General features: G+C 32.8%; 1 protein-coding gene across 21 annotated transcripts in view; it reads right to left on the bottom strand.

The window, feature by feature from the left end:
- The window catches only part of LOC120782816 (phosphatidylinositol-binding clathrin assembly protein LAP), a 50939-nt gene continuing 25097 nt past the window's right edge, over nt 1-25842 (bottom strand). For 5 of the 21 annotated variants that reach the window (XM_040115310.1, XM_040115308.1, XM_040115312.1 and 2 more), the window contains exons 4-17: nt 23964-24039; nt 22993-23022; nt 19340-19442; nt 18929-19050; nt 18573-18766; nt 18348-18484; nt 16597-16759; nt 15828-16140; nt 15528-15614; nt 13966-14199; nt 8853-9129; nt 6524-6623; nt 3221-3313; nt 1-394 (exon numbers count right to left, since the gene is read on the bottom strand). In XM_040115310.1, coding sequence (XP_039971244.1) covers nt 188-394; nt 3221-3313; nt 6524-6623; nt 8853-9129; nt 13966-14199; nt 15528-15614; nt 15828-16140; nt 16597-16759; nt 18348-18484; nt 18573-18766; nt 18929-19050; nt 19340-19442; nt 22993-23022; nt 23964-24039 — 2136 coding nt within the window. In that variant the 3' untranslated portion in view covers nt 1-187. The remainder of the gene's footprint in view (nt 395-3220; nt 3314-6523; nt 6624-8852; nt 9130-13965; nt 14200-15527; nt 15615-15827; nt 16141-16596; nt 16760-18347; nt 18485-18572; nt 18767-18928; nt 19051-19339; nt 19443-22992; nt 23023-23963; nt 24040-25842) is intronic. The other 16 variants (XM_040115313.1, XM_040115318.1, XM_040115315.1 and 13 more) reach the window with 16 other exon arrangements.

Genomic DNA, 25842 nt, shown 5'->3' with positions numbered 1-25842 from the left:
TTTGTTTTGTTTTTTTTTTTTTTTCTTTTGCATACCCCCCTGCCATCGGTTTAGATGTGGTTTGATTATACGAAGTGTTGTTAGTGTTGTTGGATGGCGCCACACACGTCTATGCAGCAGCTCTGCTGCGCTTATTCGTAGTTGTGTTGTTAGTGTTGCTCATGTCCGGCCGATCGGTTTAGCCAACTTATAATACGCCAAATGGATCCGGTGGCGCTCCCTTATTACTGCCATTGTGTTGTTGCGGTTGGTGGTGGATCGATTGCGGTTGCATTGTTATCGCACTACTGTGCAGCGCTTGCGGCGCCGCTGCCATCATTGGCGCCATCGTCGGCTGTACGCCAGTCAAAGGGGCTTGGCCCATCATAGGTTGGCCCATCACCGGCATTCCCTGCTAAACAACACACACGCATGACCACCGCACACAGTTAGTTGGCAACGCGCGCAGATACACAGCAAACGGTGTGTGCGTTCCGAGTTGTTGTCGAGTGATGAAGAAAATAAAATTGAAACATTTTATTAGCAAAAATATTAAAATATTTCCATGCAGTAATTATTGAAAGTTTTACTAAAGGGAGAATCGAAAGGAAACATGCATTTTGTAGAGAATAATCCATTTCGTTTTCTCGTACACAAAAAGGGCAACACTGTCAGAGAGCTACGTTCAAATAGTTTGCCTTCAGATGAGGCAAGAAAGTCACAGATCAAACTAAACTCAAAAATGGTCTCAAATCAGAACGAATTAGTGAAAATAAGCGGTAAAGAAAGTGGGAGAGAGGTTAAAAGAGAGAGAGAGAGAGACGTAGTTTTGCGACTAATTAAATAGAAAGAAATATCAATGAAAATGTTAAATACTGCAAATAACTGTATCTATGCAAAATTCTTGATTACTGATTATTTAGGTGATTACAGGGTGGTTGGTTAGTAGTAGTAGTATAAGTAATTCCGATACTTTTACGTAACTAATGTTCGCTAATCGAAATGAATTCTTTCAAAGTAATATGAGAACAAAGTTTCAAATAATGGCATTAATCAATTAACAGTAGCGGGGAAAAAAGAAAAAATACAAATAAGAAAATGAAAAAAATAGTTTCCAGAAGCACAAAAGATATATAAGGATATACGCAGAAAACCTAAAGTTTATGTTTGAATACTTCAACAAATTACTCCTTAAGCTTCAATGCTTGAGTTAAGCGTACTTACAAGCTTTACAGTTATTTATTTAATTACTGTAATATTTCAGAAGAAGAATATGAGCAAATATGACATATTAGCAAATGTGAGATTTTGCTATCCAATACTTGAATCTACGGGTATAATAAGCATATTTTTTATAGAAAAAATTGCTTAACGCTCGTTAAATAACGGTAAACAAAATGGTAAACAAGTTGGGTATAACCCGGTAAATTAACGGGTTTTTCAATAGTGACGTCGCAAAGTAGACCGATAGGGACAGCAACGACGCTATATTATTTCCCGCTCTTTTGACATTTCTGTTCAGAAAGGTTTGCATTTCATCAGGAAAGATATACGATCCAACAACGCGTAAAAATTAGTCAAATTTACTACCGAAATTCGGAGTCACAACGAATAAATTAGTCTAAGGGCGCAACGTCTAGTTTAAGGTCGTCATAATCGTCCTTTCAGATCAACAATTCAGCATAAAAATTTGAGCACACAGGCATATTACAAAATGTGCCCGTGCCACTGAAACAAAGAAGTGCCCGTAGTGTCGAGAATAATGCTGCCGCAAGCCCAAATCAGTCGCTCACACGTTGTTCTCAAGTGTTGGACATCTCTATGACGGCGTTGTGGCGAATTTTGTAAAAAAAAATCTTGGCCTACATCCTTACAAGTTAAAGTTGATGCAAGAACTGAAGCCGTTTGACCAACAGAATCGTCGTATGTTCGTGAATTGGGCTGAACAACAACTTGAAAATTATATGCATTTTCATCGAAAAATCATCTTCAGTGACCCACACGTACCCCATAAGTCACCATTGCATACCGGAAAAATTTGATTTGGTGCGGTTTATGGGCCGGCGGCGTACTTCTTCCATGATGATCAAGACCGGCAAATTACTGTGAATGAGAATCGCTAACGCTCAATGATAACCCAATATTTTTGGCCCGAATTGGATGATATGAACTTGGACACTACGTGGTTCCAACATCTATTGAAAACCAAGTTTGGTGAACGTGTTATCTTACAAAATGACAGTCAATTGGTCACCTTGGTCGTGCGATTTGACGCCGTTAGACTATTTCCTGTGTGGCTACGTCAAGTCTATGGTCTATGCCAACAAGCCAGCGACGATTGATGAGCTTCGTACAAATATTGAACTTGAAATTGCAGCAGTACGACGATTTATGCTTGAAAACCCTCGAAAATTGGGTTCAGCGTCTGGACTTCTGCAAGTGTGCCCGTGGTGGCCAAAAGAAATCGAGTTCCATACATAATGGCATCGAATATACTTTCACAGGAAAAAAGAATTTCATTGATATCCCAAGCTTTTGTAGCGCTCTTATTGAAAAACCCTTTAACTTTGACAAGAAAACGCGTTAGCTTTTAAGGTCACGAACGAAATGGAGCTTTTGTCTACAATTACATACGACAGTTTGACAGTTCGTTTCGTTTATGCCGTGGGGTGTCGAAAACTGATCTTTATCATGCTTGAGCACGTCAGCTTTTTGTACGGTAAGTAATTTTAGGTTAAGTTGAAATTCTTTTCACAAAACCGCTTTGCAGGTTCGATAAACTGAGTCAAAGTAACGCAAAGGGTTGCGAGACCTTTACATTGTCAATTTTATTTAGGAATTTTCACTTCAACTGCATATTTGAGCTGTTTCTTAAAATGTAAGTAAGAATAATGAAAAATTAAGCACTGCTGTTCAAAAACTATACGGTTTGTTAGGGGGTCAAGAAAATATAGATAGTGTTAAGGTTATATAGTTAAGGAGACATGCTTTCAAACGCGCTATTTGACTTTATGAAATGCCGTTAGGGACCAACAAACTAACTACCAAGCTTAAGGTTACATAAATTGCAATCGGAGGAGTAGGAGGTTTAGTCGAATCGTTAAGTAGTGAAAATTAAACGCAAATGGGCAATAAACAGAACGAATAAAACGATTAAAATAAAAACAAAATAAAAAATGTAAATAATGCAATTAAATTAGGAGCAATATAAAACAAATGAAAAACATAAAAGACAGCTTACCTGCATATAATTTGGTATAACAGGATAACTAGCGTGTATATACTGATGGTTTTGGATTGTGATAGGCGCAGGACTTACTGTCATGCCATGTGCCTAAGTTAACACGGTAGTAGTAGTAGTAGTAGTGGTGGTAGTGGTGGTGGTGGTTGTGGTAGTAAAGGTGGTACGAGTGAACAAGGTACATACACACACAGAGATTCATTCGTGTCGAGTATTCGTGAAAATCGCACGAGAAATATCGGCAATGAATGGCAAATGGAAATCAATTGTTTGAAATTGATTTAATTAAAGCAGTTAATTTTTTTATTTTATTTATTGAAAACGAATGCAATGAACAGAGAAAAATTAAGAGAATATAATATGAAATGTTTAATCATTTGAAATAAGTTTTTGTTATATTTTTTTTTATATTTTTTCGATTTGCAATAGTAAGAAGGAGTATATAATTATTTAATGTGAATTTTGTATTATTTGTTATTGCATATATGTGGTTATGTATGTATGTTTGTTGGCAAGAGCGGGAGTTTCGCGTGAACGAGAGTATTATTCGTGTGCATGTAGTTAAACGAATGAACGCAGCGTATGAGTGGGGGTAGTATAGGGTGGTGGTATTCATATGTAAAGAGAAGATAAAAGAGAAAAAATCATAAATTAACAAAATTATAAATTACAAAATTAAATTAGTCAAATTAAAAGAGGAGATAATATACAAATGTATAAACATATAGATGATAAGGAAAATTTGATAAAAAAACAAGTTCTCAAAGCAATTAGCGAAAATTGGTTCTCTTAGCAAATTTTGTGTCCGGCTGTAGTGTTTGCGTATTTCATTATGTTCTGCGTGATAGTGGAAATCTATATAAGTTTGTATACTTGTTGTTTATTGTATGTAGTTTTTGTAGATTAAGTACATATATTAATGTGGCTTCCGACATTTGTAAAAGTGTTGAAAATTATTAAATGTAAACGCAATATAATGAATAAATTTTAAATGTTTATGTATGTACCTATTTAAGAGTAATGAGTTTAGAGAAGTAACGAAAAATACAAAATAACTGTTTATTTTTTTTTTAACTAAACAAAATAACGCTCATTTTCTCTTTATAATTTTTAACTGCTTACAGAAACTGTCAATAAAAATCGTGAAGGTAAAAACATTCAAATTTTTACATTAATTATAATTTTCAAATTAATTTTTTTACCATACAGTACAACAAAAAGCACCCGGAAATTGTAATTAAATTCGCCTGGTAAATTATTTTCAAAAAAAGTTGTATTGCTAACACTGTCCTTAATTACTATGTCAAATATCGCGATCTGACAACCAGTTTGTTTACAGCAGCTTAAGTCAGTAGACCTCAGCAGTGCGTTACGATTTTTGCTATGAATAAAAATATCGAGCAAAAAATTTGCCTCAAATTTTGTATTTCTAAACAAATTTCGTGTGCGGAATCATTGCGAATGTTGGAAAAGGCTTGCGGTAATTAAGTTTCATCAAAAACGCAAGCCTATGAGAAGTATAAAGCCTTCAAAGACGTCGTTGAAGACATGCCTCGTTCTGTACGAACTTCGACCTCTTCAACTGATGAAAATATTAGACAAGTGAAGGATATGATGCTTGAAAATCGTCCGAAAAGTGTTAGAGAGTTGGCAAGAGAGTTCGATATCTCTCGTGTTCGAATGATTTTGGTGGATATTTTGGGTATGAAACGCGTTCCTGCTCGACTCGTCCTGATAAAGCGAAATTTTTGCCAAAAAGCTTACAATCGTGACCAAATCCGTGGAACCCGCTTTCAGTCGTTCGAAGAGATAAAACAAAATTCGCTGAAGGACCATCCCAAAAAGTGCTTCTCAAAACGGCTTCGAGGACTGGAAAAATCGTTGCATTAATGTGTTTTACAACTGGTGGAGATTATGGAGATTACTTTGAAGGCAACCAAATAAATATTGATGAATAATTAAATATCTTGCGTTTTATTTACATTTTTCGGGTACTTTTTTGTCACAAGGTATGTTAGTAATTCGTTAAACAGCACGCGCACTCAGTAACATTGAAGTCTTGAGACTGCGGAGAAACAGAATCTACAGCTTTTGATTGTCTAAAAATATATATTTATTATTATATACATATATGTATGTATTTATTTCATTTTCTATAAGCTGATTTTACACTTATGTATGTAGCTGTGAATGAAATCTCCTTTAGTATGGGTTTTGACAGAAGCTTTTTAGAAATAATTCTTTCCTGAATATTAAACACCCTTTCACTTAAAATAGTTTATGAAAATGAATAAGACCTGTTCTTAACCTCAAAATAAGTGATTAAAATATCGTATAGTTTGTTTGAAAAATATATCGTCACTTAAAATGCAAAATAACGTAACATCACTTTTCATAAGTTTTTAAGCGAAGGAAAGGCGATATAATGAAACCACTCATATTGAAAGAAAATTTGGGTTTTGATTATGAAATGGTTATAAATTGGTTATAACTGACAGCGACAGCCGAAAATTTTATGCTGCATACATATGTACATACATATATGTAATATGAATAGTGAATAATAAGCGATAAAGAACTCAATTTCTATTTTTTTTTTTTCATTTGTTGTTTTGCATTTCAGGTGACGATATAGACTGCTTGTAAACTGCTCAATGCAGCGCCAGTGTTTGACGACAACGAATTCAGCGAAAACAAGAATTTAGAGCAGATGACACGAAAAATACATTAATTTGTAAAACATTTAAAATAATTGAAAATACATTTAAAACAAGTTTGACAAAAAAATAAAAATTTTGAGGGAATTGTGACAAAGGTAAATACAAAACAGCATTTTGAAAACATTTCGTGAAAAATACTTTAAAGAATTATGAAAAAATATAGCAAAACGTGTAAAAGAATACTAATAAAAATTGTATCTTCTAATTGTAACTGTTTTTATGCAAACATCTTGTATGTTTATCAATAATATTTTTCAGTTTACTTGTTGCTTGGCATTACAACATGTTTTATATATTTGGCACAAATTTGTTCGATTCTGCAATTTGTCGCTTTTGGCTTGAATTATACATATTTTTTCTTTTGTTGGACAATAGGTGTTTTCATAGGTAGTTTTGTAAGTAGTACATATACAAATTGGTATCGTATATTCAAGTACGAATTGTATAATTAGTAGTAGTAGTAGTAGTAGTAGTGCCTGTAGCAGTAGAGTAGGAGTAGTACTGTTTTATCTGAGTTAAACGTGAAATAAAAGATCTTTTTTTTTTGCTTTTTAGTAGTTTAGTAGAAGCGATTGAGACTCACCATTGGACGATAGCCAGCACCAGTTGTAGCAGCCATTGGTTGAGGTGTCCAATTAGCACCGGGTTTCGCTGTATTTTTCGGTGAGTTCCATTGCACGGGTCTATACAGTAGTAAGTAAATATGGTATATGGCATTTTGATATTATGAATTAACTTATTATGTGAGTGTTTATGTGTGTTTTTGTGTTAAAATGTGTGACAATTACTGTTTATATATGAAATTTCAACTTTGAATTAAAAAAAAAAATACCATATATTAAAGAATATATTTTCCTGCCAGAAACGTTGTCGATATTTCTATGAAAAGGTAAGTGATCTCTTTGGTATTTGTATATATAAAACATTGAGCATTTTTTAATACGTTTCTCAAGTGCTTTAACTGCCTTAGAAGAGAGAGAGCTGTGCATAATTGCATCAGGTGCAGTTATATGTTACTATAACCGTTATTATAACCGTTGTTATAACCGTTAAGGAACTGGACAGAAAATTTATACACTGATACGTATACATTTATAAGTAAGGAAGCGCTAAGTTCGGGTGTAACCGAACATTTTATACGCTTGCAACTTGCAAGTATCAAAGCCTTGGAAATCCCTTCAGGTGTTGGCAAATTTTCATATTAATCATCTGATCAGCAAGGGTGCTCAGGATATCTGTTCTGAGCGAGATTTGACAATCAATTAAACCTTTCGGAGGGCGGGTTCATGCACATTTTTTACAAAATTTTTAGCCCAAAGGTGACCCTTGCTACTACAACCTCCTGTGCCAAATTTCGTATCTTAATCAGGTGCTTGTTTATGACACTTTATAAATTTTCGTTTGACGACCATTTGTGGGCGTGGCAGTGGCGCGATTACGCCCATTTACAAATTCGTCTTTTCTTTTTGTCTAAGGAATACGTATACCAAATAATACATATACATAGACGAACGGCCAGATAGACATCCGGTTTACGACTCGTCTCGTCATCTTGATCCCTTAAATTTTCTAACCCTATATCTATCTCGTTTATTTTTAGGTGACACAAGCAACCGTTAGGTTAACAAAAATTATTATAATCTGTAGTAACATGCTGCAAGAGTATAAAAATTTTAGGTTTGATTCAGAACGGCTAACCATCACAAGCAAACAGAAAAACCGTTAAGTTCGGCTACAACACCTTTCACGAATACAAAAGATTCCACATAAAAACTTGATTTTAATGGGTTCGTTGCAAGGCCGCTATATGCTATAGTCGTCCGATCCGGACAATTTGTTCGGAGATTGTAGCAATGACTTAAGTAATAAAAAGAATCGAGAAGAACTTTATCAAATAAAATAGTTCTTCATACAAGAACCTGAATTTGATCGATCAGTTTGTATTACAGCTATATGTTATAGTTATCTGATCTGCGTACCGTGCCAAATTTCGTGTAGATATCTCGTCATATACAAAAATTCTCCATACAAAATCTGGATATTGATCGATCAGTTTGTATTTTAGCTACATATCATAACGATCTGAACTGAACAATTTGTTCGGAGATTGTAGCATTACCTTAGATAATATTTCATGCCGAATTTCAAGCAGTTATCACGTCAAAGAAAACAGTTTTTTTATGCAGAACCTGGTTTTGAACGTTACGTTTGCATGGCAGGCTTATGCTTTAATGATTCGATATCAGCCGTTCTGACAAATGAGCAGGATTGTAGTGAGAAGTGGATGTGTGCAAAATTTGAGATCGATATCTGACTAGTACCCGTATGTACAGACAGAAAGACATGACGGAGTTAACTCGACATGCTCATCATTTATCGGAATAAACTAAAGCGTTTTCGCAGTTGCTTTTTGGGTAGGAAGCTACTGGGTTTACATGTGTAAAGAAGCGTCATTTAACGCGTTTGCTTTGATTTTGTTTACTTTAATAGCTTTGAATTATGAAAATAAAATGTATACTTATTAATTTTGAAGTATTGATATGATGTGCTTATTATAAACAACATTTTGACATTTTCTTGCTTTCGTTATTTCGCGCTTTGTGCGAGTGTCTTGTCAATTCTTGCATATTTCTACTTTCTGATAGCTAGAAGTTCTGAAACAAACTTATTTTTAAACTCATATTGATTATTACCGACAGTTTATGTACAATTTACCGTTATGTTGATAAAACAAAATAAATATCTAGTTTTTGCGATGACTGATGAGCTGCTCTTACAATAAAAAATAAAATGCAGTTTTAGTTTCAAGTATGCTATGCCTTATGCGCATGCCCTATTTTCAATCTCTGAAAGTGTGTTATTTTCAGTGATTATTTAAATTTGAATTTCTTGTCATTATTACTATTACTCACTTTGCACTGCTCGATTTGTTTATATTCAGATTATCTACAAGTGACATAAGCGAGCTATCCAAATCGCCAGTGAGTATTTTGCCAGTATTAGTTGGCTGTGTTTGTTGTTGTTGTTGTTGAAACAGTTGTTGTTGCTGTTGTTGTTGGGTGAGTAGTTGCTGCTGCTGACTACCAGCCATACCCAGAGCACCTGCAGTGACAATAGTTGTTTGATTGGAAGCGGCTGGATGCGTGGCAGTGATGCCAGGTTTTAGTACATCACCCAGAGCATCAAAGCCTTCAGATTATTTTTTTCGATATATTTGTTGTTTTTTTTTTTTTGTTTTGGTTTTAGTAGTCAATTGTAATTACAATTTACACACAAATGTTTCATTAACCAGCGGTGTTTGTATTAGAGTACATTAGGGTGTGCATAATTCACCATATTCCATATTGATGATGGTGGGTTTTTATTTTACAGATTTTTGTTGCAGAAACGGTTACACAATTAATGAGCCCATAATGTGTTTGTTTTTTTTTTTTATAATGTGTAAATGGATTTTGTATGTAGTGGAACCCCGAAACACAGACAAATGAGTTTTGGCATGATGATAATTGGACGCATTTTATTTTATTTTTGACATAAAAAGCATTTTGTACAGTTAGTTGACATTTTTCACCACACCAAAATGTTCAATTGTTGAATTTATTTTTTTGCGCGATTTTTATTTTTAATTAGTTTCGTTGACATTTTTAATACGTTTCATAACATTGTGTTGTTGTTGTTTTAATTTGGGAATCAATTTATATTATTTTCAATATTGTTATAAGTGCCACCATTTTTCCGTTTGGTATGTTTAAAATGTTTTTGGTTTTTTTTTTTTTGCCATAATTATGATACAAAATATGTTTTGTGAGTTTACATAAAAAAGACAAACAAAAAGAAGAGAAAGAGAAAAAATACATTTACAAAATAAATAAATATGACGATTTTTGTGTTAAATATACTATATATTTTTTTAAGAAAAATATTTTGGAAACTTTTTTTTTTCGATTTAAGTGAGAGAAGTACAAAAGAACTAGGTGAGCTTTAGTTACGAATAAAGAAAACATTTACAGAAATCAATGAGCTTAATTATATTTGATGTTTGAAATGTTCATATGTATGTTTTGAGGGTATGTGTGCGGTATGCAGTTGGAGTTGTATATTATTTTAATGTTTTGTAATCAGGAATTAAGTGTATTGAAAGCGGGTTTGGGTTAAGTTTGGTTAGTAGTTGTGAGTCATCAATTAGAAAACGAATAACAACAAACATGCAAATCTACACCCAACACCAAGGAGGCTTCTATTAGTATTTGGCTAAATAGCTATTTTAAATACATTACATTTATTTAATAGAAATATTGTAAAATAAAATTTTCTAAGCAACATGAATATAAGTTAAGAAAAAATAATAATTCAAAAAATAAAGACTAAAATATAAAAAATGCGATTTCAAAAGGCAAGGCATTTAAAAAAAAATTATCGTAAAAAAATAAAAAGAAATAATTATAATATTTTATTCCAAACAATCGTACATATGTACATATCTATACTCAAGTTTATGATAAAAGATAATTTTTAAAATAAATAAAGGTGAAGACCCTAGTAGTAGGCGTTTTGTTCATAAAAAAAAAATAACTATAATAAAAAATAATAATTTTAATAAATGCAAAAATAAAACTAATACTTTTACAAATACCGCTAGTTTTAAGCATTATTCAGTTATTTTAATTAAAAAATTAAGTAAAAATATATTTTTCTACTATCAAAGAGGCGTTTTATAATAAGGATTGCGCACGATGAAATCAGTTTATTATTGCTTTCAAAATGAGTTGTCAACTAGAAGTGCGCGAAAAAAAATTATGCGATTTTATAACCAAAGCCCAAATTGGACTATGAAAACCAATTGCTAGAAAAGCAAATGTTTCCAGGCATACCGTGCCGTATGTTATTAAAACGCTCAGCAAAGGTCTGACTTTCAACAGGAAGCAAGGAAGTGGTAGAACGAAAGGTTTTAAGAACGCTGACGTAGCTAAGAAGGTAATAGCGATTTTTAAGAAGAATCCCAACATACCGGGGAGAAAGGTAGAGGAAAAACTACATACAATGTTCAGAAACTTTTGTCAGAAAAGTTAAAAAGGAAGAAGGGCTTAAATTTAACAAAGTTCAGAAAGTTCCAGGCAGGAGTTTCAAAAAGAATAGCATGGCAAGAGCTCGAGCCAAAAGGCTTCACCTTGATTTTCTTCAAAAATTTTTTTACTGCTGCATTATGAATGATGAGATGTATATGCTTGAGGATTTTTTTCAGCTTCCAGGTGCGAATTTTTATGTTGCGAATCATAGGGGCATTACCCTATGAGAAGTTTAAAACACAAAAAATACAAAGTCTCCAAAGAAGTTTTTGGTTTGGCAAGCAATTTGTGGCAGCTCTTTTGTTACAACTGGTACTATCAACACAGATTTATACTTCCAGGGATGCTGCAAAAAAGGTTTTTTGGCCATTCATAAGACGGCACGAAGTGTTCACATTTTTTGGCCTGACTTGGCTTCATGCCGTTATAGCAAATCGGCGGTTAAGTGGTACTAGAAGAGCCATATAGCTTTTGTGCCAAGATATGCAAATCCACCTAACTGTTCAGAGTTCAGATACGTTATCTGATATTGGGCGCTAGTAAAAAGGGTTATGAAGAGCAAAAAAACAAGTTGCTGACACCACTAAAAATTTTTCGAAAAAATACTTTTCATCGAGCAACAAGTTACAAAAGATAATATTAAGAGGCTATATTGGAAAAAATTCAATTATTTATAAAAAATAGTTAGTCTGCAAAATGTTTTTAATAAATGTAAATATAAAAATTTCTTTTAAAAAACTGTTTTTTTTTTAATAAAATTTCAAAAGCTATTTACATTTTTTCGTGCACAGATTTCATCGTGCGCAAGCCTTGTAAACTTAGTCTTCGTCGATTAGCTCTTAACGAACAAATCATTCAAAATCAAAGCTTAAAAACGGCTTATTGCATAATTAACGAAGACGATGAGAGTTCACAGCAGCAAAATCAGAAACTTTTCTTAAAAAGATAATAATAAAAAATCTTTACTGTGACTTATCGGACAGTTTAAATGTTAGCTATTTGCTAAAGTTGTCCGAATAGAATAATTTCTTCGTTACCGGTACCGATGCCGTGGGCAATAATCTGTGCCAAATTTAGTGAATAAACCTTGTCAAATAATAATGTTTTCCATACAAGAAGCTGAGTTTGAACGTTCCTTTGTATGGCAGCAGTATGCTATGGTCGTTGTTGTTGTTATTGTAGCAGCAAAAAACATTTCTGAAGTAATTTCGAGGCATGGTGCTGAGTTAACAGTCCTTAGCCGGATAAAAATTCGGGTCCGTTCCGGTTACTTAGACCCGACTGCCGTGGGAACGGCTATGGTTCCGACAAATGAGCAGCTTCTTGGTCAAAAAAGAACCTGTGTAAAACTGCAGAACGTTATAGAATTGAGAGACTAATTCACGTACAAATATAAGGGCACACAAACAGACGGACATGGCTAAATCGACTCAGCGCGTCACGCTGATCCTAAAGATCCTCCAATGTTTCCTTTTAAGTGTTACAGACATCGTGGCAAACCTAATATATCCCGTTTAGGGTATAAAAATATATTTAAAAAAATTTCATTGTGAGTTAGAGTAGCAAAAATACTTAAAATAAAGTTATCGTCGTCTGGAAGTATCTCTGATTTTGGATGTATAAGATATATAAGATATTTAGTATAAGACATAACCTTAAATTGACTTAATCTGCTATATTGAAAGTGGAACCGTTTCCATAATAAATAGTTTTTTCTTTACCTCCCCTCTGTTGTGCATTGAAGATCGATATGATTTATATTTTTTGAAAAATTAATATTTTAATTTCGATTTATTTTATTTGGTTACCCTAATATCTATTTCAATTTATTCTACGAATTTCAAATTCACGAAGTTGGAATGAAGCTCCTATTTACAACAACATTACACAAAAAATGAAATGTAGACATTTAATTGCTAATCCTTGGAGCACATTCTAACGAACACATAAAATGAATAAACAAAATAAATGTATAAATAATCACTAATACTTTTAACTACTCATAATAAACAGCTTAAAAAAATACATTTTTTTTTAAATAATATGGAAGAATGGAATGGAATCAAGCCTACACTTAAAAATATTTATAAAATTAATTAATAACAAAGCCATAAATATAATATTGTATAAACGAAAACAAAACACGAAAGCGAGATGGCAGCACACAAAATACCAGAAAGCGCGGAATCACTCAAGTGGAGCTGAAAGAGACTGCAAAGTAAAATCAATGTCGAAAACTGACACGCAGCCTTGGGCTGAAGGACGTTGCAAAGCTGACTGGCTGGCAGTGCAATTTGGTAGAGACATTGATTGGCGGGCATGGAAACAGAAGACGAACACGAAGACGAACAGAAGCACAACAAAATAAAAACACATTTGTGAGCACGGCAGTGGATGGCAAAGCGAGGTACAGCGAGAAGATTACAAGGAAGCACTGCAGCGGAGTGGCGTGGGCTTGTGTTCTTGGCCAGACGCCACCAAAGCAACTGTGCCGTGTGTGGTAACTAGGTTTAATGACAGTAGAGTAAGTGATTAGACAAAATTGGTTGAGGTTCTGCGTTATTATGTTTAAACTGAAAGCGAAAAACAACAACCCAAAGCAAAGAGTGCATAAATCTTGTAATTTTTTTTTTTGTTTTTTTGCATTCACTTTGTATTGTGCTGTTTTGCTTGTTGTTATTCATGGTATAACTTGGGTGCAACAATGCAATATAATATAATATGGCAGCAACGAAAAGGCAACACAGTAAGCTTTAAGTGTAAATAACACGACGGACACACACACGTCACACAAACATACACTATACATACATACAATACGAGTACGTATGAGAGTGAGCAAGTGTGTGAGCATGAATTGTATAAGGGCTCAACAGCAGCTGCTCTTATTCAGCTAACTGTTTATTTTGTACGCATAGTAAATTGAGGTATTAAGTATGCATGTATATTTTCTCTTCACCTGGTGGGAATTGTTGTGGCGCCGGCGCCACCATAGTTGCGGTGTTCATAAAGAGCGTTTGCGCAGCTTGTGCCCCCTGTGGCATATAAGCAGCGGCAGCGGCAGCGGCGGTGCTGTGAGTTGAAAAATCCGCTTGCTGGTGCTGTTGTTGCTGTGCGCCAAAGAACGGCGCTTCCATGGTGTCGAAGAATGGGTTTGGCAAGGCCGCCGCGGCAGAGGAGGATGCAGCAGCCGCTGTGGGACACCAGCAGTTTAGGTTCACATTCCGTTAGTGGTTTTGGAAAATTTTTGCAATTGTTGTTTTTGTTGTTGTTAGTTATCAGTGGCCATTTGCATATGATTTTGCGCGTATTTTAGTTAGTGCATAAATTGAAAATAAAAGCACACAATTTCAATTAACAAATTAATTAATTTCGCATAAATTAATTATGTGAAAAAAAAAATAAATTTCCTGAGAAGCATTTCAGCATCGAACCTAACCTAAAAATAATAATTATATGAAAAATTAGAATACATTTCCTGAGATGAATTTCAGCATTAAACCTAACCTAAAAACAACACACGAACCTTTATTGACATTTATATGCTGTACGTACCTACTCATATCTTAACTAAAATACTAGCACTCAAGTAGTTCGAAATCTCTGCGTAATCTAAACTTCACAAATTTTATGTGAAGAACGTAAAGACAATTTCAGTTATAGTACTAATATTCTGAGCTCAGTAGCCATAGACAATACAACGTACGGCTCTAGTAGCCCAGGGTAGTAAACTGCTAGTGTTTTTACATAAAAGAAACAATAAACATTTAAATACTTTCATGTATTTCTAATTTTTATGATATATTACAATATATATTTTTTAATAATGACTATTTGTATATTAAACCTTCAAATTTATCTGCAATGTATGTACATATGTTTGCAAAGATGTGTATTCCTTAATTATGTAATTTTGAAAGAGATTTTATACAAACTGGATAAAAAAAATTATGAAATTTCTAATTACTAGAGATAAAATAATATTTTAAAACAAAAACTAAAGTTCTAGAACTCACAATATTTGTGTTAAAACATAAAGAGTACACAAACAAAGTGACCCTAAGCAATTAGTTGCATGCACACCATCTTTACTAATTCCGGTTATTGCAAATGTTATTAGTAATCTTTTAAATACTAGTAAATATGTATGAGTAATTGCAACACTTTTAACGGTAATATGTATACACCACCAAAATAGTAAAAATATATAATAAAACATTGAAATTGCTACAAAAAATTGCAATTTTTAAGAAACATAGTATTTTTAAAAAATATTTTTGTTAAGCAAACAAATAAATACACTTTGTATTAAAGAAAAAATGGATAATTTGTTTAACAACAGCTTTGGATAGTAATCGTAAAGGACATTTTTGGGTAGTTAAAGCGCCAAAGCTAAAATTGTGGAAGGATAAGGAATTGGAAATTAAATACAGGAAACACAGACACGCAAGGACATTTATACGCGTTGAAGTAGGATGGCATAGACATTTCTTTTCAAAGCAGGAGACAAATTTCACTTACCGGCTGGTTCAGTGTTACCGAAAACGGATGAAAAATTGCTGTCCGAGACGAAGGCGTTAGCAGCCGCCGAAGGCGCGCCATTGAAACCTAAATGGAAAACAAATTTTGTTAATTTTTGCTCTAGTCCAGTGTTAAGGTTTTTTTAAATGCAACCAAATGCAGTTTTTTTTTTGTATACTACTCAAGTGCAGCGTGTTTTGAGAATAAACTTTGGAATAACAATAAAAAAACGCACATTAACTAGCTTGTACTAGAAATAAAAAATGGAAAAAAATTAAAATCAAATAAAAGACATGCTACCATTATTATGCATCCAAATATTATTGGCATTCTGTGCACCACCTGTTGCTGCTGTCACACCGCCACCAGCGCCTGCACCACCGACTGGTGCATCGAACATATCAGCAAATGGATTTCCCAATTGTAGCAAATCATCGGAGGCTTTTGTGCCGCCTGCACCGGTGTCACCAGTCGAGCCGGCAGCCGTTGCCGGAGCTGCACCAAACAGATCGACTATCGGTGCGCCAGCGCCACTGGCTGGCGGCGACGATAAGAATGGATTTGTTAGTGCAGCACCAGCACCGCCTGCAGTAGGTGAAGAGACCTTCGACTGCTGTAAAATGGAGAAGGAAAACTTGTTTAAATACGATTGAATTATAATTTAACTAACATTAAATTGAAGTGGGGGAACTGTTTATTTTATTATTAAATAGGACCTTTTGTAACCTACAAGAATTAGAATTAAAAATCTACATGATAGTTATATAATAAATAATCTAATTTAACCCAGATCACTCAAATTTAATTTCATTTCAATTTTCAATTTGGGAAGAAGACGAATATATTAAAATTATATTTTAGAAATCGTAAATGAAATGAATGGTAACGCCTCATCAATGTAAATATGCGCTAAACAGCTGATATTCAATTGAGTGATAACAAAAATTTGTATTCAAACTTAGGTCAATTTTCATTTGAGTCATTAAAATTAATAAATTATTCAGCATAAATAAAATTCGAGTTCGAGTCTATCACAAAGTATTAATTCGCTTTACAATAGACCACTTACTTTGTATTGATTCATTGCAGCCTCCTCTTCGGCCAATACCTGGGCTTTCAATTGCTCATCGATGCCATTGGTCGTGTCGAATTTGCTTGATGCGGCGGCTGTGCCAAAGGATGAGCTGGTGGAAGATAAGGCAGTGACAGCGGATTTAACATTCTTCTGATTGCTAAAAATGTGCTCAAACCGATATGGCAAGGGGTTTTATTAATTTGTTTTGTTTTACGACGCATCAACATTTTATAAATACTCAGCACATGTGGGCAATAAAAGTTTATCAACCAGCATCGCAGACAACAAAGTATTCAAACGAAAATAATTACCAAACGAGCAATAAATAGCAACCAAATTATTTTGTACGATAACGGCAACGGTAACGAAAATTATGACGACCACAAGAACGACCAATATGTATAAAATATGGAATCAAATAAGAAAAGAAAAAACATAAAATACTAAAATAACAAAAAAATAAATCAAACTAAGATTACAAATTACTGAAAATAAATTATTGAAAATAACAACTTATTAATAAAATAACAAATTTTTAATAACTAAATTACTATTAATATTACTAAAACTATAATAATAACAAAAGTTTACTATATCGATGTAAAGGTTTATTTTTTCTCAAAATTTAATATACTACTTGCTCAAGCTTGCATTGGAGTACTGTTAAGAAACCAATTTATAAATTTATAATGATTATGTAAATAAAAACAAAATACCCACATTTGACATGACAATATATTTTAGTTTTTTTATCTTATGTAAACCTCGTTCACGATAAGAATGGAAAATCGGTACGCACTTTTGTTAATATTTTAATGAGTAAAAGCCGTTTTGTTAAGAGTAACAAAAACCAAGCATATTTATTCACCTTTCAGATAATGTCAAATATAAAATTACATATCGCTATATGGAATAAATTTGCGAGTTCTTTTATTAATCACTTCCATTATCTTTGTACCATTGAGTTACAGTTTTCGAATAATGACATGTGACTAAATTTGACCAAAACTTTACTGGTATCCGATCGTGCTGAATGCTGAACGATTGGCAATAAGCGTCTTTGCTACCATTAATTGACCTAAATATTTGGTTCGAGTCTTGCAACCAAATGTTTTGCCCCTTTTTTTTTTGCTCTCTCTTAAATTAATGTTTTTTATATCGATTTATTACATTGCATACTGTTGTTTTTGGTAATTTCAGAACTTTTGAAATCTTCGAACAAGGCCAAGATTGATTTTCAATCATTTTGTGCACATTAGTTTTCGATTTACAACTTTCATCACGTACAAAAACTCACAAAATCACAGCACAGAAATAAACTTTTATGAGATAACAGTACCATAATTGTCAAAACCATATGTGAAACTGGATTGCATTCGATGATTAGTTATGCGACAGCTGCCGCTAGATGGCGTACCGATTTGGAGATGGTTTCAACCATGCTTTATGCTCGGTATTATCTTTTGAGTATTTAAAAACTCAAACTGAGTAATGTAATATACGAAATTAAAACTTTTAGATATTCTACTACTCAATTCCGAAACTCAGTGTGTGATGTTTTAAGTTTGTATCGAAAGTACATGAGTCAACGATTCTCGGTTGCACCCGAACGAGCTTTAAAAAAAAACAATAAATAAAGATTTCACACATAAAACCTACTTCACAAGGAATTAAACTCTACCAATTTTCCATAGAATATTTTTCAAAAATATGCTCGCTAACATTTTAACAGTTTTAAAAAATACCTTGCCGATTGTGTTGGTGTATTAGCGGCGGATACTTTGCGACCCTCCAAAGTAGCCAAATGTTGTTCCAAAGCATCCAAAAGAGAACTAGGAGCTTTAGTTAAATCAGGTATATCACCTTTATCAATGCCAACATTCTGTTTTATGTGGAAAAAGAGGTACATGGAAAATAAAGATATGTAAATATGTGTGTTATCAAAAGTTATTGTTTTCATTTTCACTCACCTCAGCGACTTTGAGAAATTCACCAACACGATCCATGCGCACCAAAAACTTTTTGTACAAATCCAAAGCATCGCGTGCATGCTTCTTATTCATATCGAAATATTTCTCGAGCAAATTAATGATGCCATCATTGTAGCACGCAAACAAACGTATCAAGTCGCGGAAGAGCAGCATAAAGCTCATGTTGATGACACCTGGCGGCGCGTGAGCATGTGTGTGTTAAGCGCAAGTCGTTGGTTTGGAAGGAAAATTGCACCAACGAAAGTGAATGGTGAAGCAAAAAAAAAAAATAAAAACAAAAAGAGAGTTGTCGAACAAATTGATGACCAAAAACGTATAAAATGCCAAAAACGTACCGTTACTCAAGTCATTGGCCTGACAATCGAACTCCAATAAAGCATCCAACTGCGCCTGCAGTACTGGCAATGTCTTAAGCAGTTTATCGGCGTTCATGGTCCGCAGAGAACCCTCATCTTTGCTATGGATGGCAAGAAAAATGAAATTGGCAATAATTTAAATTAAAATTTACAAAAATATTTATTTAAAAAATTATAATTAAAACTAGAATTTATTATATGCAAATCCAGCAATCATATCGTGAATCCCCGCAGTATTATTTATTTATTTTTGTGCTGCATGACTGTGTAGTCTGTGGCGCACTTGAGCAATCATGCCAACGCACAGCCATAAAAACAGGCATAGTTGTTTGTTGTTTGTGCTTGTGTAGAATATTCTACAAGTACTTTGATAATTCATATCAAACTTACCCGCGCTTTACTTTGCAAAAATCAAAAGCCATTGCACGATATGAGAGTGACTTCTCGTTCAAGTATTTGGCATAGCGTCGTATAAACGGAGACATGTCATAGCCTATGGGGGGATGTATAGGAAAAAATTAGTGCATTTGCATTCAGTGTTTAGAATACAAATTTGTTTTAACCAAGAGGCTACATAAAATGAGGCTATTAAAGAATTTTCATATCAAAGAAGTATGAAATTTGAAATTTTGTTCAGCATAAGATTAATATAAATTATTATTTAATTTATCAGTAACCAAAAGTTTTACTTCTAAAAATTAATTGAACGGCTCCAAATACAATTTTAGTAATTTCAAAATTAACTACAAATTTACATTTAAATATAAGATATACTTTTAGGCGCTAAACACTGCGCACGTTATTCAATTGTACGTTGTACAATTAATATTTTCTTTTCATTTTATAAACTCAAATCAAAAATTCAAAGTTTGTTAAAAAAAACCACTACTTATGCAATAAATAAAGAAAAAAGCTTGAATAAAATGAAAGATAAGCTTAAACTATGTTTTCATAAATAACAATATTAACTTTTAACTTTTTTGGCTGCCCCACAATGTCGTTAGTATGTAAATACAGTGTGTTTTCGGTAATTTATTAATAAACGCTTGTGACTTCGAACAATTGTTAGTGGAAATATTAGTGAAAAACAGTAAACACGGCAAAAAAAAACATACAATGTTACTTGCGTTCCACAAGAATGCTGCTTACCGTTTTTCATAGAATTTAGTATAACTGCATTATGGACAAGGTTTTGAGCATAAAACTACAAAATTGAACTATTAATTGATTACTTCTAGTGAATGCCGTCATCTAGAACCCTGAATATACTAACTGATGCCAATTTTGGTTTCTTATTTCACACCTTTATTGGAGACTATGAGAAAATATAGATAGTTTTAGTATTAGTTTGGGGGGTTATATACAGTTAGAATTTTCAAAAAATTGATTTTTTTATTTTATTTTCTTAATGTACATATATTTGAGAATACACACAGAAAATTTCATTTTGTTCCGGTGAATATTTTCGAGGTTACAGGCAAATTTGCAAATGCGTTTCAGAGTGCTTAAAAGTAACTAAAACCAAACTTTAAACGCGTTTTTCTCAAAATGGTTCCTCAAAATCAGTGATCAACATTACTCGAAAATGGCTAAACTGATTAGTAATTTTAGTAATTTTTTTCTTTGAGAAACGCCCATTTTTGTCAAAAAATCTTATTTTGCATATGCCTTTGAATAATTACTAGATTTGACATTACTTTAAAGAAATCTGTTTGTTTTTTTAATTTCGGCGGAACCAGATCCACAGATATAGTGGTAACCACAAAACGTCTTTTTTGAGAGGAGCTCCCGGAGATCAGCTGCATTTCCTTTCCAAATAAATATTTTTACTAATACTAAGTCTTAAAATACAGTTAAAAGATAACATATTATGAGTTTTGGATCAATAAATTTAAAAGTTTTCTTAGAAAACATGCTGAAAATTTCGATTTTTTCGGCCTTCTAAATGTATATAACCTGGTATAGTCGTTAAGAAACAATATCAATCATAGGACGCTGAGTAATTAGTCGCCAGTTTTGGTGTATTTTTTAATACTGAGCAACTACTAATGCCCAATATGCGGTGGATTTGGATTTTCAGTTTTCAAATATGACTTGAAAGTCGGTGCCTTTTTTCCTTTTAATTTTACTAACCCTTGCACTAATTGAAGTTTCAATTGCTTTAAGCAGGGCTTTAAACTCAGGGATTTTGTGCATGTTTTCAAGTATACTGGGATCAGTAGCCATACACAATACAATATACTTTAAGTCATGACCTGCAATGAGACTACATTGTGACAAAAGAGTACGCGGAAATAATATATAAAACGCAAAATATTTAATTATTCGTCAATATTTATTTTATCGCCTTCAAAGTGATATCCACCAGATGTAATACACTTTTCCAGTCTTCGAAACACTTTTCATAAGCACTTTTTGAGATGCCATTCAACGCCTTCAGCGAATTCAGTCTCTTCGACCGACTGAAAACTGGTTCCACGGAGCATCAATTTCAGTTTGAAAAACAAGAAAAAATCACACGGAGTCAAATCTGGTGAATACGATGGTATTCATTGCGTTTTTGTCTTCGAATTCGGTCACAATCGTGGCTCATGCGATGGTGCATTATCATCGTGTAAAATCCATGAATTGTTCTTCCACAATTCCGGCCGTTTTCGTCGGATGTTCACACTCAAACGCCTTAATACAGATAAATAGAACTTCTTATTGACCGTCTGTCTCTCCGGAGCAAATTCTTGATGCACCAAACCACGAACATCGTACAAACAATGAGCATAACCCTTGATTTATGAGCGGCTTTGGCGTGTTTTTTTTTTGCTTTCAGCTCGTTTTTTCCCCTCCGATGATTGTTGACTTGTTTGCATGCCATAAACCCAACAACCTCTTGACCGTTTTTGAAGACTTTGCACTACTCGTAAACTTGTGTTTTTGATAAAACTGAAACACCATAAGCATTTTCCAACATTTGCAACGAAATTTGGTTTGAAATACAAAATAGTTGAGGCAAATTCTTTGTTCCTTATTTTCATCCATTGTAAAAATGGCAACGTCTTAACAGCTGCTGTAAACAAACTGGTTGACAGATCGCGCTCATATTTGGCATAGTAAACAAGGATAGACCTACCAAGTTAGCAAAATACATTTTTTTGAAATATCGTTTGCTCGAGGAATTTAATTATAATTTTCGCGTACTTTTTCGTCACAATGTATATTTTTTTAATTTTGTTGGGATGAATTTTCAATTGAAAATTAATTTTATCCCAATTTACAGCTCTAGTTTTATTTATCAGACAGTTATCCTTTTCAGCAGTATACGGAATGTTGGCGAGGTTAATTTTGCACATTTTCAATCGAAATAATGCTTATTTATAGACATATTATTTATATTATCTTCCTTAATTTCCATTAGAATAGAATCGTTTTTTTATTTTGCAAATAACTTTTTCAACATTTTCGAATTTGGAAAAAATTGATTCTACTGAATTTTAATAATATTAATTTTGGGGAACATATTAATCCAAATTTTAATGCTGACTATGGCAATTCACTGATTTCATTGGCACAAGTGTGAAAATGTAATACGTTTTTGGTATTGTAAACTTCATGTTTATAAGTAATACTTAAAAAAATATCAATGTGATCCTCAAAAATTATTTTAAAATATAAAACATAAAACTACATGACAAATCATTTTGAATCTTTTTGAATATCTGTAAATGGTACTTAATGAATCTCGACTTAAGAGTGTATTTAATAAAACTCTTTATATGTAGTATTTTTTATGTATTTACACCAATAAAATACATTAATTGCAATTAAATAAAAAAACGCAAACTAAATTCTTTTATTTACATCTAATAGTTGCGGTGACTTTCAAAAGGAAATCAGTGATTTCTACAAACAGTCAGCACTAACCTCAGTGCAACAGATAAAGTGTAATAATTTACATTAAGATTCAGCTAATATAACTAATAGGAACCAAATATACAGCTAAAGCACAATTTGCGATATTAAAATCTAGTTATAAACAGCGAAGTACTCACCCATTCTGCCACCCGGTGCCGACAAGCCATCTTAACACATTATTTAACAATTAATTTATTATACAACAACAAAGAACCAATTAGTCATTTATGTGTGTGTGTGGTGTGTGTGTGTGTGTGAAGAGTATTATTTGTTTGCGGCATTTAATTAATTACGTAATTTTTTGTTAAATAACAGTTTTCGTTTAATTCAAGTTTAAATGCATTTCAATGCACATAATAAGCCAGCATTTGAAAAGTTAGCAGTTTGAGATTTTTCAAATTTTTTTTTTGTTTTTAATGTGAAAAGATCCGATTTTAACGGGTAGATGTTGGAGAAGAATAGAGATGAAGAAAAGAGAGAAGAAAATATAGCATATGTTATTATAATTATTTATTTTAATTTTTCATAAATGCATTTGAGTGTGTTAATACATAAATAATTGAAGCCAAAGTGGAATAAGTGATAAATGAATGAATGATGATGCAAATATTAAAATAATTTATATAAAGCGTTTGAAAATAAACAAACAATTTAAGCGGTTATTTTATGAAAAATGCTTCAGTAAATTCATTTCTGTCAAATGATTGAATTTAAAATTTGCACAAAACTTAAAATATACGTGTTTGTGTATTTGTATACATATGTATATATGTGTATGGGTGCGATTTTGTGTGCGTGAATGAAATAATGAATTCAATTTGTATGCCAGTGTGGATGTGGATGTATGTATGTATAGGAAAATGCCAATCACATTTTGGAAAGTGAATTTAATTTCATAAATATGTAGAATAATGCGGTTCTGCGTTCACAAACATACATACATACATATTTATGTGGGAATGTCTGGGTATGTATGTATGTTTTTCAACGTGAGAGCAGTTTAGTTGTGGAAATCTAAATAGATTATGTGTAGTGTTGTGTAATGATTGCCAACCCGTGCAAAGTTGATTTTATTTTTTCTTTAGTCTTTTTGCTTTTATTTGTTTACCTTGCACCCCTCCTTTGTCCAGAAAATTGCTGAGATTAAACGTTGAGTTGCTGGACGCTAAATACTGCATGAATCGCTGTGAAAATAAAAACAAAGAAAAGGGAATTAAATTTAATAAAAGGTTGAAGTTAAATTTTTAATAAAACGCAGCAATATTTATTAAGAGGTTATATAGAAACAGAATTAAAAAAAAATATATATTTATTTTATTTTCTTGATGTGCATAGCATATTTGAGAATACACACAGAAAATTTCATATCGTTCCAGTAAATATTTTCGAAATTACAGGCAAATTTGAAAAGGCGTCTCAGAGTGCTTGGAAGTGCATGCCAAACTTTAAACCCGTTTTTTTTTAAATGGTGTTTTAAAAGTTGGTGACTAACATTACTCGTTAACGGCTAAAGCGATTAGTCTCAAATTTCAACACGAGCTTCTTAAATATATTTTTTAGTAATTAATGGAACATTTTTCCCACAGACAATCAATTTTTTTTTCAGATATCGTAATTTTGTCATAAAATTTTATTTTGCTTATTCCTTCTTATTAATTGCTAGATTTAACATTACTTTAACGAAATCTGTTTGGTTTTTTAATTTCGGAGGATTCAGTTCAAAGATATAGTGGTCACTGCAAAACTTCCTTTCTGAGAGGAGCTCCCGGAGATCAGCTACATTTCCTTTCCAAATATATATTTTTACAATACTAAGTCTTAAAATACTTAAGGTATTCACAAGGTGTCATAGTGTGTCATATCGTCATATTGTCATATTTTTTTATGACTGTCATACCAACACTGTTGTTGTTTCACATGCAAAATTAAAATATGACTGATACAACGCTGCGTGGTATGTTTCTTGAGTTCGCTATTCTATCAGCTGTATTTGTTTACTTTCTTATTATTGGCGTTTAAGTGTTTGAAATTAACAAATTTAATAAATTTCGTTATTAATGTGGAAGGAAACCACGATATTCTGGTAAATTAAGTTGAATATATGTATGTAAGTGAAATATGAAAATATTTGCATGTTTATGTGGTTGCAAATGATTTTATTGCAGTGTAAACCAAAACGCCGCCGTTTCAACCCAGTACATAAGTGGAATGCAGCAGAAGAAAAAGCGCTTGTGGAGTTCCTAATGGAAAATAGAAGTTACGAGGTTTGTCATTTTAATTTAAAAAAAAAACAAAACAAAGTCAAATAATATTTTTTTTAAAGAAACCAACGGCTCAAAGCTTTTATGGTTGTTTCATCGAAGATTTTGCTTTGTTTGATTTGTATTTAATGAAGAAATGTATGCAAATACTCACTTGATTCAACTCCTAATAGAGCCAATGCATGATTTTCACATAAAGAAGCTATAATTTTATTTTTCTGACTTTCTCGTGGCATTTCTGTCTTCTTAATATTTCACTATCAGCTGATTAAGTGTAGAAATATGACAAAATATGACATACAACAGTTAAGGGTGCTCACAAATGTCGTATTTTTTAAGAATATTAAAATATGACATAAGACATACAACAAAGCTTGTGAATTGCCTAACTGTTAAAAGATACCTTTATATGTGTGCAAATTTGTGGATCAATAAATTTAAAAGTTTTTTCAGAAAAAAAATCTGGAAAATTCATTTTTTTCGGTCTTCTAACTGTGCATAACCCCTTAATGAAAATGTCTATAATGACAACATTATTAATTTTTAAAGGCAAGCATGAAAACACGTTAATTTCGGCTGACCAAAGCTATAACACCCGTCCGTACCAAATTTCGTGAAGATACCTTGTCAAATTAAAAAGTTCTCATCGGTTACGACAAATGAGCAGCTTCTTGGTGAGAAAAGGACGTGTGCAAACACCTTAAAAACAGAAGCATTAGATTCCCG

This window comes from Bactrocera tryoni, chromosome 1, assembly GCF_016617805.1.
Source record: "Bactrocera tryoni isolate S06 chromosome 1, CSIRO_BtryS06_freeze2, whole genome shotgun sequence".
Taxonomy (NCBI): domain Eukaryota; kingdom Metazoa; phylum Arthropoda; class Insecta; order Diptera; family Tephritidae; genus Bactrocera; species Bactrocera tryoni.
The sequence above is the reverse complement of the archived record's forward strand: the minus strand, read 5'-3'. Positions and strand labels throughout refer to the sequence as shown.